This window comes from Mustela putorius, unplaced genomic scaffold (assembly GCF_011764305.1).
Source record: "Mustela putorius furo isolate JIRA1106 unplaced genomic scaffold, ASM1176430v1.1 tig00003911_pilon_pilon_pilon, whole genome shotgun sequence".
Taxonomy (NCBI): domain Eukaryota; kingdom Metazoa; phylum Chordata; class Mammalia; order Carnivora; family Mustelidae; genus Mustela; species Mustela putorius.
The window spans coordinates 2,056,964-2,076,525 of NW_025422058.1; the positions used below are offsets into that span (position 1 = coordinate 2,056,964).

The following is a 19,562-nucleotide window of genomic DNA, read 5'->3' on the forward strand; positions in this document are numbered from 1 at the left end:
CCCAGACCCTGGGGATCATGACCCGGGTCAAAGGCAGAACCTCAATTAACTGAGCCACCCAGGTGCCCTTAAAATTAAGTAGCTTTAAAAACACAACCGCTATTAAGAGGCTAGTCGTTATACAGCATGGCACAATAGACCCAAAGGCAGAATAACTAGGTAACAGGTCCATTCATTATGTAAATTGGGAAAATCATATGTATGAAAAAATTAGGTTAGCCAAATTCATATTAGTAGTTCTTCAGGGAAACTTGATAAGTATAAGTAAGGGCTTATAAGATATTCCAGTGACTTTCATTAAAAAGATAGTTAAATTCAACACTGATAATCTCTCCAAACCTGAACTAGGTGTCTCTTCATATCTGCAAAAATCCTTCCTTCTTCCTTATTTCAGTTAATGAGATCCACCTACCACATCACTCCAACTATCACTCTATCCCTTTCACCGAGTTTTCCCGTATGATCTCTCCCTTTGCTATAAGTATTTTTCTCATCATTAAAGGCCTGGTGAAATATCTTCATATGCTTGAAACCTCTTAGCTTTCCTTTCAGGTAAAAATGTCCCTTCTCTGCACTTTCAGACCATTTAATGCATTCAGCTTATTTACTTGTTGTAGACTTTGTCTTTTCACTGATATTTATGATCTCAGTAAATTTTGGGATGATTTTGTTCAAATGTTCTAGTCTATGTTAAACAGGTGTTTCTCTCCTTCAAAGAATAATGTAAAGCTTCAATTCTACATATGTTTTAACAATGGGGTGTTTGATCACCTACAGTGCCATATCAAAACATCAGTGACGTTATTATTCATTCTAAACAGAAAGTCTGGATATGGCTAAGTCAGTGAAATCGTTTCCTTCGGATGGCAACAAAGTCAGGTTTCCCTTTCTCTCTTCCAGGAGTAAGTACGTAAAGATTAATAAAAGCACTTTATAATGGAAACTTGGCTGAGACTTAGAAATTGTTTTATAATAGTTTGTTCCTAGTCTTCTTTTCTTTCTTCTTCATAATTACAGTTGGTGGTTCACATTTATTTTTAAGCTATGTATCTTTTTTAAAAAATATTTTTATTTATTTTAGAGAGAGAACCCAAGCAGGATAGAGGAAGAAAGAATCCCAAACAGGCTGTGAGCTGAGCACAGGGCCCCAGGAGGGGCTAGATATCACAACTCTAAGATCACTATCTTGAGATCACGACCTGAGCTAAGACAGAGTCAGACCCTCAACTGATTGTGCCACCCAGGGTATCCCTTAATTTATATTTTTCTAAGATGACTATAATGCTTAGAAATTACAATGCTGCTTCCAAGTACAATTATGAAAGCCTCTTTTTCTGAGGGGGGGTGCCTGGTGTGGAGTAGATCAGAAATATAATAAGAAGCAAGTTCTAGAAATAGCCAAATATAAAATCCTTTGACACTCTGAAATATTTTCATTTAGTCTCTTTATTTTGAAGGGGACCAAATAAAAGATACTTCAGTTTTGAGACTCTTTATTCAACTTTCAGAAGAAAAACCTGGAAAACGTATATGCCATCAAGATATAGGCTTAATGCCTCTTCTAATTCAGTAGTTATATACTGTATATACAGTATATACATTGTATACTAAAGAGAAGACAGGACCTAGGATGATTCTATACAGGATCTTGGGAATAGATGATCAGATTATACTTTGTTGGTATTTTTCCACCTTTCAAAAGTGGGAACTAAACTGAAATTTCATTCACCTATAATAAGCTCTTCAAGATAACAATGCCTCAGACATCTGCTTTTTCCAAGACAGTTTCTCGTGTAAAACAAGCTGGATGGAGTCAGTATCTTTTCTAACTGCTTTGTACATGTCTCTGAGGCTAACCGAGTTATCAAGGTCAGACTTAGAACGCTTCAAATGAGGTGATCAAATACTTTTTGTCATAATACTAGCCCTAACCTATTGGCTCTTCCAACCTAATTTCCTAACTACATCTGACCTCCTTCCAAATTTCTCCTGGACACAGGCCTTGCTGAAAATCCTACAAGCTTGGCTCAACCAATTTGACATTCTAGGCAAGACTTAAAAATTTGCTCCAAACCTGCTTTTGCTTCCTTACACTGGCACTCAGTTAATCTTACACTATCTAGCTGTACCTTCTTTGAACATGTCCTACTCTCCATGCCTATGTATGTGCCTTGAAAGCTTGTAAATTTTTCTACTGAAAGAACCCAACCAGCCCTGACTCTAACAAAATGCTCTAAGTTCCCCGAATTCCAGTAGCACAAGTAACTTGATTCCATGAATAACATGGATTCAAGTTATCCTTTGCTCTAAAAGGCTAGTGAACATATTTTCTGACTCTAGTGATACATATTTTTTAAAGATTTTATTATTTATCTGACAGAGAGAGATCACAGTATGCAGAGAGTGAGGGGGAAGCATGCTGAACAGAGAGTCCAATGAGGTGCTCGATCCCAGGACCCTAAGGATCATGACTGAGCCAAAGGCAGAGGTTTTAACCCACTGAGCTACCCAGGCACCCCTCTAGTGATACATTTTTAAAAACACTTCTACATGACAAATATTTTAACCTGAAATGGGAAGAGTTAATGTAAAGACCCAATTCAATGAAATTTTTAGCTAGTTTCACATTATCTATTTTCAGATGATTGGCTTTGCATTTTCTCATTTTTAATGCTTAAGCGTCTATTCATCTAGTCACCAAAAAAGCAGCTTCACAGAGGTAAGAGTGAGCAAACCCCAGACTTCACAGTTGGCATGAAGATCAATATCTGAGCTCTACCACTTCTACAAAAAGATATCCCTCTGTTGTCTCTGACATTCCTGTTAATTAATTATTTTGAGAGAGAGCGAGAGAGAAAGAGAGGCAGAGAGAGCATTTAAGCAGGCTTCATGCCCAGCAGGGAGCTGGATCTCAGTATCACAACCCTGAGATCATGACCTGAGCTGAAATCAAGAGTCAGACATTTAATCAACTGAGCCACCCACGTGCCCCTGTGTTCTGACATTCTAAAAAGACTAACCAAGTACACCTCAATATATGTTCTAATGGCCTCTGGCACAACTGCTACAGGGAAATAATTTGAAAGTCTTCAAATTATCAGTGAGTATAACCTTAGTAAGTTCGCTGGAATTTAGCAGTAGTTCTGAAAAAATTCATTCATAAAAATACAGACTTGTAAAATTCTTGCCATTTTGATGACTTGCATTACAGCCTTTGTCATCTGGTATTCTATAACAAAATAAAGTGCTGAACAAAAATTTGAATGGCATTTTTTTTTTCAGTTCTGACAAGGATGGTACAAAGGTCGTACCACTCCAGATGCAGAGAAAAAAGTTATTTTTATCACATGTAATAGATATCTCAGGCCATTAAATTTTAATTCTCTCAAAGAGTCTTGATGGAGAAGTGCTAATAAAGGAACAAGGACCATAAATCCAGGCAAAATTCTTCTTTTTTTCTTAAGATTTTATTTTTTTATTTGACAGAGATCACAAGAAGGCAGAGAGGCAGGCAGAGAGAGAGGGGAAAGCAGGCTCCCCGCTGAGCAGAGAGCCCGATGTGGGACTTGATCCCAGAACCCTGAGCTTATGATCTGAACCAAAGTCAGAAGCTTAACCTACTGAGCCACCCAGGCACCACTCCAGGCAAAATTCTTGATCAGACTATGTAAGTGTCGCCATCTGTCGAACCTTAGGTTAGGTATAGGGCAATACTTAGAGACAATTTCTCTGTCCAGCTAACAAGCATTCATGACAAGTATCTCAATTTTTCCTACTTATAAACTTACTATTATGTAGCATGTAGCCTTCCAGTCGCTACTGAGGATGCTATTAAACTGTCCGGGAAATCCTGATGAACTGATCTTCATTAACTAACTTTTATCATGTTAGTTTAGAGTCAAAAGCCTTGGAATGGCTCCTTATTTTCAAGGACCAAATTCCCTAGACATCTTTCTAGGCTTAGTTTCACATTTTCCTTCTCCAAGTCCCTTAATGTCTCCCTTAATGTCCCTCCTTGCTGCTCATGCTCACTGTGCCCCTTCTTCTACAACATGTAGTCCCCCGTTTTCCTGGAATTCTTCTTCTTCATCCTCCTAGAGCCCAAAGGGCCCTCCCTCTCTGTGCCGCATCTACTCCCATCTCCCACCCATGCCGTCTTCTACCCCTATCCCTACTTCGAACCGTGCCATCTTCACTTCTGGAACCAAAGTCAGGATGCAGTAATCCCCTGTGAGCCCACTCAGGACACTATATTATTATATTTCCAATGGCACCCCAAATTTTCTGCCTCCTGAGCGATTCATACATGTCTTTTCCTTCTCACCAGGCTATAAATGTATAAAAGAAGTGCTCTGGTAAGAGAACCAGGATTCCAGATATGGCACCTGGGAACAAGGAAAGATTTTAAGACACTATTCAAGGAAGTGGACTTGGTCTATAAAATCAAGCTAAAATTTTGATACAGCTTTCAGGCTATTGATGCCCTATGATTGTTGAAAATCATACTTTGAAGCCAGAAGAAGTCCGGTCACTTGGATTTGAGTCCCAGCTTCATTTACATTTAAGTATGTAGCCAAGAACATGTAACCATCTTGGTTTTTGTTGCTTCCTGTGTTAGCATCCCACCTTGCCTCCCAATATCCTCACTCTCAACATTCTCAGTGGTGCTGATCCTCACCTGGAATCCTGTATTTATAATCCTAACCTGTCACCTATTAGAAAATAAACTGTATTTTATATTAGAACCAGTTATAAACTAGGATATAAACAGCATGTGTGTATGTGTATATAAATAAAATGCATACATATATTATATGTAGTATATGTTACCTACATATATGTATTTCACTGCTGGATTCTCACTAGCTAGACCCATCTCTCATACACAGTAGAAATTCAACATAGCTTTGGTGAATGATTAAATGGACAAATGAGCCTTGGAACTCGAAGAACAGAGTTTCAAAACCTCTGCTCTATATGCACTAATCTTTTTCCCAGGATTGTTGGATCACCAGAGAGCAATATACCCTTTTATCTCAGCTCCCTAAAGAAATGACTTTACTGAAATATGATTAAATGTTATGCCCTCAGCTTTTAGAGAAATGTCTATTTGAACAGCAGTTTTGCCTTTTGTTATTCCATGACCCCAATTTAAGAAACTTTACAATAAATTTGTCCTTGAATTCAGTGCCAAAAAGTTTTTCACTTCGATCTAAATTGTGCTCTTCTGGTCAGAAAATGAGAACAGACGGGCCAAGCAATCTCCCTTTGTGCCTTAGCCTCCTTGACATTCAACTCCTTTCAGTGCTTTGTGGTACCGATTACACAGGCTCAGGCATCTTATTATATACATTCCTCTGCTTGTTTGCACTAGATTCTGTTATGGAATTGTGCCGTTTCATATTGCAATTAATTTTATGATTCCCAAAGCCACCTTGGAAGTACGCAAGTTATAAATCTCAGATTAGTAAAATAAACAACTTACTAATGTTGTTGTGTGTGTACAGCTTGGATTGAGACATGCAATCACTTTATTTTCAGTTAAAAAATGGCAAGGCAATTTCAGGCACCATGATATCTTCTGAGAAAATTTTATAATTTTGGCAATGTTCCTTTATGGTTAATGTGCACACAGTTATAAAATTCTGTGTATTATGCAGATACATTTAAAAACACTCAGGCATTATTCAGAGGCATTACAAATTAACAAATGCATCATAGTTTTTCAATATCTATGAGAAGTTTAACTTATAAATACAAAAGAATCGAAGGAAATATGGGATGGTAAAAAATGCTAATTTTGATTTCTTGAAGACACTGAGACTTGAAATACTAACCATGATTTTTAGCAAGACACTGGCATATGATCAATGATGAATTTGGTTTAACCTACATTTTTTTTTTTTAAGGGAAAAAAGGAGGGAAATGTAAAGAAAGGTAATATTTTTTTTTGGACTACCCACTGTATGTGGCCTTAGATCGTATCTTGTTTATTGCTCAGAGTGATTCTGCAAGGTAGTTATTATAAACCTGACTTCTGAAATGATGACCGTGAGGGTCAGCAAAAGAAGATTCGACAGCTCTTAAGAGGTTCCCCGAGATTCATACTCAAGCTTCCCTGGGCTCCAGCATTCATATTCTTCCCCACTTGGCTGCCCTAAATGACCTCGTCATCCTGTTTGCTGAGCTCTTAGGTTACATAGTGAAGTGGTAAACTGGAGGGCTTCTCTCTTCTTCAAAAAAAGATGAAGATAAAATTCCTGTGCCCCAGAGGCATTTGTCACCTTCCCTTACAGAACAGGTTTGACAGGGATGCACAGTATTCTCTTCCATGGGCAGGGGAAAATCTCTGAAATAGGAGAATGAAGATAAGGGCGAATAAAACAGAGCTTGCTAATTACACCAGGCTAGTACAGGAATATTTAGTTTTCTCCTGAGTTTAATTGGCCTGTTCATTCAGGTGTTTTTTGTTTTTTTTTTTTTTAACTTAAAAAAATGGTAAACTGACAAAATGGTAACATATACTAGTTCTCTAAAGCTAATGACATACTTTACAGAACTGAAGACAAAACTGAAGCCATTTCTCAGGACAGAAATAGGTACTGATTCTGAAAATATCCAAAGCCTTCTTGATTTTGGATCTCTTTGGAAATTAGACGAAAATTATGGACGTCTGCTCATATTATGCCCATATGCAGTTTTTACAAATGTTTCCGTATAGTTTTGGAGACTTCATCTGTCTCTTACACTGATCCAAGGTCTCAGGTCAGGTTTACCAAAATAATGGCTGAGAGGTAAGTTACTGGTCCTCCCATGGAAAGTGTCCATTTTCTTTCCTGGCAACATGAACCTTTTTGATATGTTTGCCTCATGAACTAAATTCTCCTGTTTCTTTCTTTTTAGAGTTCCTTCCCCCCCCTTCCATAAAACCCTTTGAGTTTATTTTAAGATTTTTGATATGAGTTAACTTTACTTTTCAAAGACAGCAATCCCAGATGCCAATTAACCCACATTACTCCAAAAGGACACAAATTTTCATTTAGCGTTCTATATTTCTAAACTTCAGCTCAGGATCAGTGTTTCAGCCTCTTGTCCCACAGATGATGTAACGTGAGCCCCTTCCTTTACAGAGTCCTCACCTCTCCTCCAGACTTTCTCCACAGCCATCTCTGCCTATAGCCATCATCTGTATCTGGGCTTACAGACCACATGTTTGTGAAAATTCTTATCGGAGTGTAATTCTTGCCAACTGTATAACAAGTTGTTCCCAGAATATTCTAACTCTTCTTCTATACAACTGTTTCTCTTCCTAAACATTGGTATTCTTTTAATAGGTCCAACCGGGAGTAAAATAATAGAATGCCTGGGAAGAACTTCGTGCGTGTGGGCCCGTGTGTGTGTGTGTGCATGTGATATGTGAGCTCTGCTATGGGTTAAACTGAATCATATGTCTTTAAAACTTAAAATTTGAAAAGAAAAAGTATTATCTTGTCATTTTCCAGTTTAGGGTGTAATGTATCCTCTGCCACATTATGTTTAAGGAGCTGCCCCTCGTGCATTGTTTAAACATTCTCTGCATCTTGCTGTCTTATTTCAAGCCCCCCGTGGCAATTCTTGGACATACCTTCTGTTCTGCTGTCATGGTTAGACTCTGCAGCCGGCCAGTCATATTCCCTAAACTCTTCTCAAAAGCTGCTACGAGGTGAGCCTGGGAACAAAAATGGAAGGAACACGTTTTGAATGTCAGAACCTTATGTGGATGGATGACAACTCTTGATTTTATAAAATGCTTAATTTCAGGTATTCTAACTCTTTAAATACCAAGACCATCATGGTTAGCTTTCAATGACGACTCTCCTTCAATGTAAATCTTTGTTTATGTCATTTCTAAAATTCAGTTTAAATTCAGCGCTTCCATCTCTTGACATTTAATGTGAGTTCAACTTCTGAAAAGGGATGGTATTTTGCAAATAACAACACCTTCTGACTTGCATATCACAGAGGATTTGACACCCAAAATACTGAATAAAGTTCAGAGTTACCAAGTTTTTAGACTTAAAGCTCAAGAGGAGGCCACTGCCACCGTCAATGGACAAATGTTTCTCATTTTTATACGTGCATGATGACCTTTGGAGATACTGTTAGCTCCTTCATTGTCATGATCCTCTTTTTCAAGTGTCAGACATCTGCTGACAGCTAACACACGATCTTTCCTCTTTTTGTGTGTACAAAGAATGGAATCAGAAAGAGTTGTCTTCACTTTCCAAACTCCTTTCAATAAGAGAGCTTTTATTTCTACTTTATTCCCTTCAACTAAGGAAGTGCGGGGAGGCCAGCTAGAGATGATATTCAGTCACATTTTATTTAAGTTTTCATGGATTTTGGGTTTTATTTTAAATCTCAGGGAATTATACATATTGAGGTATAAGACACTAACTCTTATGATTAAGAAGTATTTGACAATATTACAGCTCTTGAATAGGCCAGTGTCTGTTGGCATGCCGTTATCCAACAGCTTCACTCACAGAATATTAAGCATGGAGAGGTGCTTCAATCTTTCACTGTTGCTGGAGGAGACCTACAGGTGCCTTTTAAAAAATTTTTTATTTATACATTTTAATCAACATATAATGTATTATTTGCTTCGGGGTACATGTCTGCGAATCATCAGTCTTCCACAATTCACAGCATCCACCAAAGCACATACCCTCCCCAATGTCCATCACCCAGCCACCCTCTCCCTACCCCTCCCACCCCCCAGCAATTCTCAGTTTGTTTTCTGAGACTGAGAGTCTCTTATGGTTTGTCTCCCTCTCCCAGTCCTATCCTGTCTTATCTTAGACTGATTGAATTTTATTATGCCCTCACAAAGATACAATGATAGAACATTTTACACCTTACATCTGTAAAAAACTATACGTGTCAAGGGTGGGGAAATTTGGCAATCCTTGGCAAAACGTTAATTTTTTAAGAGAAGGGAGTAAAAGGACTTATTAAAATACATCACCTTGTTACTCTAGTAGAGCTGAAAAGCTGAGGTAACTATTATCAGACAGATGCCAGAAGTCCCAAGAATTAGGGCACTAGAAATTTATTCCATTAGTTGTAACAGCTAGAAGTTTATTCCACTACTGATAACAGCAAGAATTTTATACCATTATTGGTAACAGCTAGAATGTATAAGTCTCTTTCATTAGTATCACATATAAAGGCATCTTTGTTCCTAGCTCTGAGCTTATCTTGTGCTCCCTTTCTTTTCCTGACACAGCAATATAAAGATCATTTGTGAAGAATACTTCAATTAATCTTCAGTCCACCAGTACAACTCTTTATTCTTTTTCCACTCTCTCTTGTCTCCATCTCCCCACCCCCTGTCCCACCAACTGGCTGGCTCTCTCTCTCTCTCTCTCAATCTCATACACACACACACACACATGCATATAACCTTGAGAATTATACTCCAAGGCTAGTTAGCAGATTTATTAGGATAAATAACACTCTTTAAAAAAAACAAACAAACAGTATCTCGTAGTTGAAAATGTTTCCAACAACAAGGAATATCCTTACATCAGACTTACTATATCAGAGATTAGCATAAGGTTATGTTCCATTTTCTCTCATACAAAAACTTTTTTATTGTAAAAAAAATTTAAGTGAATAAAACCATATTAACCATATTAAAAGTGAACAAAATGAAAACGCACAGCTCACTGGTTTCTCAAGTGAACATTCATACACTCACCAGCCACGTCAAGAAGATTGTAGAAGTTCTCCCTTTCCTTTCTCCTGTCTTCCCCTCTCCCTGCCCCAAAGATAACCACTATTATTGTAACACTTATGATAATTATTTTCTTCCTTCTCTTTATAGTTACACAACTAAGCTTGCATCTCTAAACACCATGTTTTAGCTTGTCTATTTTTAAAACTATCAGAGTGGAATCATATGCCACAATTTTTTTGTGACTGTTTTCCTTTTCTTAACATTGTGTTTCTGAGATTCAAACATGTGGTATGTCACAGGGGTTAGATTTTTGCTGGAATGCATTGCTTTATGTGATTTATAATATATTTGTCCATGATTGACCATTTGTGCTGATTTCCATTTAGGTTATTAACAATAATCCTGCTGTGACTATACAATGGGTTACTAACTCCTAAAATAAAATCTCTCACTTTCTTTTAGAATAGAGAAAATTCTGGCTGGAAATCACTGTTAATATGTACTAAAAGAAATGCAAGATTCTACTCAATATTGTAATTTTAATTCTCCCAAACAACTGTGCAACTTTATTATCAGATATGTAAACTTGAATGTATAAACTCAGAAGGAAATTTTACTTTTACCTTCTATGCATATTTTCTCAGTTAAACAGGAGTTAAAATATGACAAAGAAAATAGGAATGTGAATATGCTGAATAAATATACTGCTTGTATTTTGTAGCTATTAGTTAATACAAAACATTCACTATGACAATGTCAGTTTTTAATTTTTGGAACATTGCCGTTCATTAATTACTCATACGAAAATGTATAAGTAGTTACCAAAGAACATTTTAAGTCACATTATTCTCCATGAAAAATATGTTGTGAGTATGTTAGTGCAATACTGCTTTAAATTTAAAGGTTTAAATTTAAATTTAAACCTAAGGCCTTGGCTTAGGTTGTCAGATTAACTTTGTTACTTTAAAGGTAATACAGGTTAAATTTCTCACCAGTTGGATTAATGGAAAGGGAGTCCAAGAGACCAATAACAGAAACCATTCTTACCAGTGATGATCTTTGTCAACTCAGTGGAAGGAAAATGGAAAATAAAACCAATTGACTATAGGGCAATAGATCTTACCTGAAAAACTTAATAAAACGATGACTTTTTTTTTTAATTGTGGATTTTTATGGGGGCTATTGATCATGGTTTACTTGCTGCTGACTTTTTCATTACCAGCTGCATAATTTTCAAGCCAGAGCAAAATTATATCAATATGATACAATCCCTGACTTGTATTAGTTAAAGTTTGTCAAGGGAATAAAATAGACACAGATGCATATTAGTTAAGGGAAGGTATTTCTGGTACATACTGTCTTTAGTTTTAGAATCCCATAATATAATCTGAATCTTTACATAAAGAGAATTATTGTGCTGCTAAGTGGTAAGATGGAAAATTACGAAAAGTGCCTGCATTGTACTCACTCACCCAGAATTTAGTGACAGTCCATCAACCAAAAAAGATATACATAGATTTATATGGAGATGTATATAAATGTGACTTTACATTTGAAAATCAATAGATGTACTGAAAATGATTCTGAAATTATTATAAATAAGGTTTTGCATTTCTTTTACACATCATAAAATCGTTCCTTCAGTGTTTGTCATTGTTAAAACGTACAAAATTGTTTTCTGTAAAAGGAGATGCAGAAAAGCAAGAGTAACTGCCAGAATACATAAAAATATTAAATAGAGCAAAAAATAGGACACAATCCTAAACAAAATAATACCCGAGAGATTTTTGGCTAAAAGACATATGTGCTGAAAGGGAAAAAAAAAAAAAAAGTACCCTTTGTTTTGTGACATATTCATTCAGTGGTATCTTTGAAAAATTGAAATAATAATGTCTTAGTACCCATTTCTAAATATGTAAGAGCTGAGGTTCATAAACAAAATATATTCGAACATAAACTAATGCTCCCCATCAGACTTGGCTGTAGGGAGGGGCAGGTGAGAGGCCAGAGGGCCCCTGGCCCCTGCATGATATGACCATATGTTCACAGATGCTTGCTGGGGTGCTCCTCTTTTCTTCCTGTTCATAGGTGGGTACTGATTCAGGGAAGGTTGGACAGCAGTCTGCCAACATACGCTCTCTCCTTTCTAAAAACATCCTAGTAGAAAGGGCTTTATAGAGAGTCCTCCAGGGGCTTTCTGAAGCTCTAATGAGAGAACTTCAAAAGTGGATGGGAAGACTCAGTGCACATTCTACTGAATGAAGGTTTGCTTTACCAGTCAAATGAGGAGTGAGTTGGTTGGACACCTTTCTAATTTACCACTGCTCCTTTTTTTTTTTAAGGTCTATTTATTTATTAGAGAGGGAGAGAGAGAGAGAGAGAAAGCAGTGGGAGAGGGAAAGAGAATCTCAAGCAGAATCCACCCTGAGCACAGAGCCCAACATGGGGCTTGATCTCACGACCCTGAGATCATGACCTGAGCCAAAACCAAGAGTCAGATGCTTAACTGACTGCCCTACCCAGGCACACCTGCTGCTGCTCCTTTTAACAAAGTGGGGATGAAGCATTTTAGTAGAGAAGCAGGTAAGTTTCAAACGTAAAAATTAAAACATGGGTCATTGTGTGGACTCTTTATAAAAAGATTATTGCCTGGATCAAACACAGATCAACTAAGAGATCAATTAAAAAAAAAAACCCAGGGGCGCCTGGATGGCTCAGTGGGTTAAGCCGCTGCCTTCGGCTCAGGTCATGATCCCAATGTCCTGGGATCGAGCCCCGCATCGGGCTCTCTGCTCATCTGGGAGCCTGCTTCCTTCTCTCTCTCTCTGCCTACTTGTGATCTCTCTCTGTCAAACAAATAAATAAAATCTTTAAAAAAAAAAAAACCCAAATTAAGAAAAATCATTTTAGTCCTGATAGAGTGATTAAATATTGAGTAAAAAATGAATATCTAGATACTTAAATAATCTTTAAATTTCAAAAAATAACAAATAATTAAAATCTTATCTCAGGGCACCTGGGTGGCTCAGTCAGTTAGGCGTCTGCCTTTGACTCAGGTCATGATCCCAAGGTCCCGGGATGAAGCCTGGCGTAGGGCTCCCCACTCAGCGGGTAATCTACTTCTCCCTCTGCTTGCCACTTCCCTTGCTTGTGCTTGCTCGTCTCTCTCAAATAATAAATAAAATCTTTAAAAAATCATGGCTCCTTTGCTACTTCACTTCTATACAATAATGCTCATTGTAGTGATCTTATTCAACCAGAAACTAAAAGGTTTACTCTTTTACTCTTTTAGTCTAAATAAAGCTTTTATCTAAAGGTTTTACTATTTTAGTCAAAATAAACTAAAAAAAATACAAGGTTTATCTTTACTTCCAATAGGATTACAAGGTTAAAAATAATTTTTGGCTTATATTAAAAAGTTCTGTACAGAGAATTTCATTCAGTCTGTATTATGATTAATTCCTGCATATGTATAATATGTATATGTATAATATATGTATATATATAATATTTATATGTATAATATAAGCATATATTACGCACATCAACAGATATTAGCAAATATCTGAATTTGTTACTTTGAATATTTGAACATATTCTCTGAATGAAATTCAAATGCAGTATTTTTTAGAACTATTTTTTAGAAAAAATAAAATATTAACAAAAAAATTCTATGATGATTTATATGCTCTGAGATCTAAAGTGACATTGTAAACCAAATGGTAAAGAAAGTAAGTTCATAATGATTTACAGTGAACAGGTAACTTATGAGTAATTTGAATTTCTAAATGTATAAAGATTATATGTGTAAAAATACAAATTGACATAGACATACAAGACCACTGAGTAGAAAACCATGATAGAAATTTATCATGGTTTGTTTTATCCAATGACATATGAAGGGATATTTTGGTTGTTTGTGATTTTTTAAAAAATAAAGTTGCCATATATATAGTTTTTTTCTGTGGCTCTTAGGTGATTTCAGAATATTTATAAAATGTATTATGAAGTGAAAAAAAAAAGGCATGCAAAATAGGATATAATTTAGGTTCCCATCCATGTGCAAAAAGCACTACTAAGGGTAACATAGATGTGGCAAGGGGAAGCTGGAGACATTTGGGCATTTTCTCTAAGATCAGCACTTTTTAAACAAAATTGTCTATTTGCCACTACTTCCTCTAATTCTGTATTCATTCCTTTTTCCATTATTGTTCCTTGAGGAGACATTGTAGATGCTTTATTCCTAATAGTCCCCTTTCTCCATGATGTTATAATACCATAGATGTGTGGGATACCTGTTTATGTACTCTAGGAGTAATTGCTTTATGGATAAAAGGTATAAGATTTTTCACCAAAAAAAAAAAAAAAAAAAAAAAAAAAAACAATTTTCACCCTCTGGTGGTCCTACCAATGCTCTGCAGAGAGTATCTGAGGTAAGGTCATGAAAACACATTAGTGAAAATCAGTGTGGTCTGTATGACCGGAGCACAAATGGTAGGTAGCCAATGACTGACACCTTTAAAATATTTTTGCTCCCTTTCCAAACAATGGCACAGAGTCAAATTTCAGGACTGCTCCCTTATGTTAAAATTTGGTTGCTCCTGTGTGTGTGTGTGTGCGTGTGTGTACGTGCGCACGTACGTGTAAGCCTTTGCAAGTGTGTACTACATATCTGTATTCATGGCTATAAAAACAGATCAATGTTGAAAGGAAATGCAAGAAACTAACAATTGAACACTACATGGCCATAAAAAAGGAGGAGATTGTGCCTTTTGAGACAACATAAATGGACCTTAAGTTATTATGCTAAGTGAAACACAAATGAGAGAAAAGAGAAAAGCAAATGGCGTATGGTTCCACTTTTAAATGAAATCTGAAAAAAAAAAAAAAAAACGAACAAGCAAAAAGTAGAACCAGAACTAAAAATACAGAGAATGAACTGATGGGGGCAGAGGGGAAGCAGGTGGACAAACAGGTGAAGGGGAGAGGGAGACACAGGCCTCAGTTCGTGGAATGAGTAAATCATGGGAACAGAAAACAGAGCACAAACGATACAGTTAATGATACTGTAATAGTGATGTAATGGAAAAGATGGTGACCAGTTCTTGCAGTGAACGTAGCATAATGTACGAATTTGTCATATCACTAAGCTGCACACCTGACACCAATGTCACATCATGTGTCAACTATTACCCCCACCCCAACCCAACAACTATATTTAGGAAGGGTATCTGAGGGAAAAACAAATATATATATATATATATATTTTTTTAAAGATTTTATTTATTTATTTGACAGACAGAGATCACAAGCAGGCAGAGAGGCAGGCAGAGAGAGAGAGAGGAGGAAGCAGGCTCCCTGCCGAGCAGAAAGCCCGATGCAGGGGCTCGATCCCAGGACCCTGAGATCATGACCTGAGCCGAAGGCAGCGGCTTAACCCACTGAGCCACCCAGGCGCCCTATATTTTTTATTATATACTTTTTTTAGTTTCAGTTTTCCCTTTTAATACCATATGCATGTAATGCTTTTTAAACGGCAACACTTTAAAAATACTAGAAAAGCCCCAATTCCATAATGTAGAGAGGATGTTTATTATGCTAAGACCTGCGTATATAAATTCAGGCGAGAGACATTTACACAATAAAGTAAAATCCTGATGAATCATTAAAGACATCTACAAATATCTTGGTTATCCAAGGCATAGGGCCTGTCACTGAGCCTTCCTCATAAAAGATAAACCCAACCCAGTGTGTTTTTGACACTTACATTTGACATTTACACTATCATATGTCCTCTTGGTAAAGATTCAGGAGCCCAGACAGAGTATTTTAAACTATTATTCATCCAGCCTCTAGTATAAAATTTATAGCTGCTTCTGAACTATTTAAGACTTATTCTTATATGTAAACTATAGCTTAAATAATTCCGTTCTCTTCCAGTATTGCCCCCAAATTCTCTAAAACTCTGAATTTTAACAATCCCCCGACAACATCTATAAAAATAAATACACACAATCCCAAATTAATCTGATTCTCCCAAAGTTGAGAAGATAAAACCCCTTCAAACACACTGTGAAAATGAATCTACGGTGAGGGAAATGACTTCCTTACATGCTGTGGAAGTTATATTTTACCATACTTTTTATCCTTAAAATCCCTCTTAATCAAGTCCTACCCTGTGGGACTACACCTGCTCTCTCTTGCTATGTCCTGCTTTGTCCAGGATGTAGAAAAACCTCAATGGAGAGCAGGGATTAGTGAGGCAGATGAGGGTCCCAAAGCTACACCATCCAACTGAGCAGATTAATGTTGAAGGGATGTGGCAGGACATATGGCAAAACAGCAGGAGCTTCCTTAGTCCTCACTGCTGCTCCCGACTCTACACTGCTTAGGACCAGGCACAATGCCACACGGTCCCCTGTACTATTCTGCATCTGTTCTCAGGACTCCCTAGCACACTGAAAGATATCCAATAAATGTTAATATTATTGATGGTCTTTGTTGGCATTTTTTTTTTGCCATTCTCAATGGGTCAAACTGTTGTGAGAAGGCTGCCAAAATTTTTAAGAGAACTATCTCTCATTTACAGTATTGCTTAGATACCCAAATTTGAACCTATTTTTGGGGGGGGGGATGGGATTTAATTGGATGCTTAACTAAATTGCACTGAAGAAGTCAGGGCACATAGAATTTTTTATCTTCCAAAGTTAATAGCTATCAACCCCCAACCGTATGGTGGCTTGAAAAAAAAAAAAAAATCTAAGGAGAGTAATAAAAATAAGACATAAGAAAAGAGATAGCTCTTGAAACTGTTACTAATATTTCCAACTTTAGAAGAAATAAAAATTAACCATGTCAATTAGGGTTTACTCAATGTGCAGGAAAGTTTACCTTTATATGAGTGACTGAAGACTGTTTTGGGACATTTAAAGTTTGCAAAATTATCCCATTTACTACATACAAATCTGTTTTAATATATCAAAAAAAGAATCAAAAGTGACTTACATTTGCTGAAAGTTGAGATGTGAGGGTAGCAACTTTTTCTTGTGAGGCAACCAGTTCTCGCCGCAGTTTGTGGATTTGCTGAGTGTAATTTAAAAAGATCAGTTCAATAAGCTAGATTTTTCCTTAAAACTAAGAATTCAATCCAAGAAAGTAAATACTGTATTTCGCTCATGCAACCTCTTAATTAGTGTATCAGTACTAATTCCTGAAAAACCAAAGAAATGTGAGCACTAGCTAAATATATAGTAACAGTGGAATTCCACGTGTCAGGAGAGGTAAGTGACTATGTTCAAGGTTAGGACTCAAATGCTTAAAGGATGCTTGCTTGCTCCATGGTTCCACTTTCCTGGCTCTAGAATCAGCTGACTTTCTCTATTGATTTTTCTAGCTCTGGGAATTAGTGATAATAAAGCTCAGGCAGTAAAATATTTTCTTTTTAAAAACTAAATATACACATACACATTTCTTCTAGGTCCTCATTTAGCAAAAAGTACTGAATATTCTAGCATAGTGTTTAGCATGGAGTTTTAGCAAAAAAAATTTCAGTTTTTTTGATGCATGCTTATTTTAATTTTCTGTAGTTTGGCAACTTCCAGAAGCTGTAGACTATCCTGGAGTCACTGAAAGTTGGCTTATTTCCAGATATATTGAGTCCATATTTGAAAATAATTTTATTAGGTAGCGTTTCAATGACTAACACTCAGAGAAACCTTCCCAAATCTTTATTATAATTCCTGTTATGCATTGAGTTACTATTAATTCAGAGAAGAAATGCTTTATAGATTACCTACAGTTTAAAACTGAGGGGGAATTTAGTAATACTGTTCAAATAATTAGATAAGCCAACAAAACAAATATGCTAGTTGCCTTCCTCTTTAGCTAAGTTCACAGTGAAATAAAATTGAACCAAATAAAGGCAATATTTCATATCGCATTTAAATGGTTAATATAAGCACTTTCTGCAAATAAATCTGCATGCCTCCTGTTGCTGAGACATGTGAACACAGATTAGTAAGGGTAAAGCATCGACTACCATCTGAGGCTAAGTCTATAAGTAGACTTCTGGTCTCAAAGGTTCTTAGTTACTTAGATGCCAAACATTGCACTCTAATTCTTCTCATTTCTGCAAAAAGAAGTCTCTGTTGCCGTGGGTGGACTTTTGGGATACTGTTTCAGTTTGAAAGAGCATTCCTGACATAGTTCATTAACTGTCTTTTTTTCTTCCCCCCTCTTTTGTGGAAAAGAAATGGCAGTCAACATTGAGGAACTCAAAGAAAGTTGTGGACTTTAAGCTGGAAGCAGAAACTGTGGACACTTACATAATTTCACCAAATGTGAATCCATTTTGTTCCTGGTTTTTTTAAAAGGAGATACACTAGCCCCAAATAGGACTTGACTTATATTTGAATGATGACCACCTATAGTCCCAGAAAACAGACCATCTATTATATCTTAAACCAATACAAATCCAAAGAGCCTTTCTCAAATTAATAGTATCTATTATAAGATCCTTTACAATGTGATCTTGGAAACCTTTTAATAATGTAAACTATTTTTAAAAAACCATGACCCATTAAGGGGAGGAATGATACAAGGCGAGGTCAGAGAAGTACTAATCAGGCAAATAGGCAACATTTGAATACCTCAGTAACCATATTATAACCAAATTAGAAGTGTTGTCCTGTCCATGTAAATAAAATACTCTAGGGTTTTTTTTTTTCCTAAACATATTCACTTTTTTGTATAGCAATTATAAAGATCAAATTGCTATAATCAATACTATTTTGATATTTTTAAACACAGCATAAATTTTACATAAAGCAAAGTAAGGCAAGGAGTTCCTTTGCAAAAGCTACTACCAAGACACTGATATTCTCTGTGGTCTGATTGCCTCAGTGTAAGCCAATCAAATAGTCATTACCACATTCTGAATAAAGGTCTAATTAAAGTCCTGCTCTCCTTGGGTAGGACAATTATTTCACAAAGGGAAATAAAAAGAATATTCTCTCCAGGTTGCAATCTGATTCGTACATGATTGCAACAAAGTATTTGTGAAATGTGTGTGATTAGTTCTATATACCACACTAGACATAAAGTGGCTATTAGAGAAGAAAAATTCTGGCATGAAACAGATGGGCTGGGATGCTGGTAGCTTCTACTGTGGAGGTCTGGTGCCTAAGATTCAACAGTTTCATTAATCCTATGCAGTTAATCTCACAGGCGCTGGGGAAAGGAGACTACAATAAACGTGCAAGACCACACATTCATTCATTCAGCAGATTCAATGAGTGCTTAGTACTACAGGCAATTTGTTAGTTGTTGATCTCAAACTCCATTCTAGAACGTGAGAGGAGGGCTTGCTTTTAAAAACTTCCTTTCATTTTCTTTATGAGTAAATACCAAAAACCATTTAACAACTAGAGCATTGCTTCCATCAGCAGCACGGGAGAGCTATGCCACTGTATCATAGAGCCCTCCAGTGGTGGAAACATTCATTTCATCACAAATGTAAACAAAGGGTCAAATACAAGCATGCTACAAACTTTACCTCTGAATGAGCTTTTTCTTCAGCCTGTAAAAGACAAAAGGTAAAAATTCATCTATAAATAACCAATGTCATTTTGTCCCACAAGTATAAATGAATCATTCCATTGTATAATTAAGATACTATGACCCAACATAAGACTAGTAAAATACATATGATAGTAAAATACATCTTATTTTATATTATTATCAATGACTGATACTTATATTGTATTTATACATTATAATTATGATGGTATTATTATATTATCATTATGATAGGAACCTTTAGTATTGCAAATTAATGCTTCCC

The 19,562-nt window shown here is 36.4% G+C and overlaps 1 protein-coding gene across 8 annotated transcripts in view; it reads right to left on the reverse strand.

The window, feature by feature from the left end:
• NAV3 (neuron navigator 3) overlaps window positions 1-19,562 on the reverse strand; it is a 597,791-nt gene that overhangs the window by 50,637 nt on the left and 527,592 nt on the right. For all 8 annotated transcript variants that reach the window (XM_045069074.1, XM_045069076.1, XM_045069075.1 and 5 more), the window contains 3 exons: window positions 19,275-19,298; window positions 16,727-16,804; window positions 7,625-7,708 (listed from right to left, as the gene is read on the reverse strand). In XM_045069074.1, the coding sequence (XP_044925009.1) occupies window positions 7,625-7,708; window positions 16,727-16,804; window positions 19,275-19,298 (186 nt within the window). The remainder of the gene's footprint in view (window positions 1-7,624; window positions 7,709-16,726; window positions 16,805-19,274; window positions 19,299-19,562) is intronic.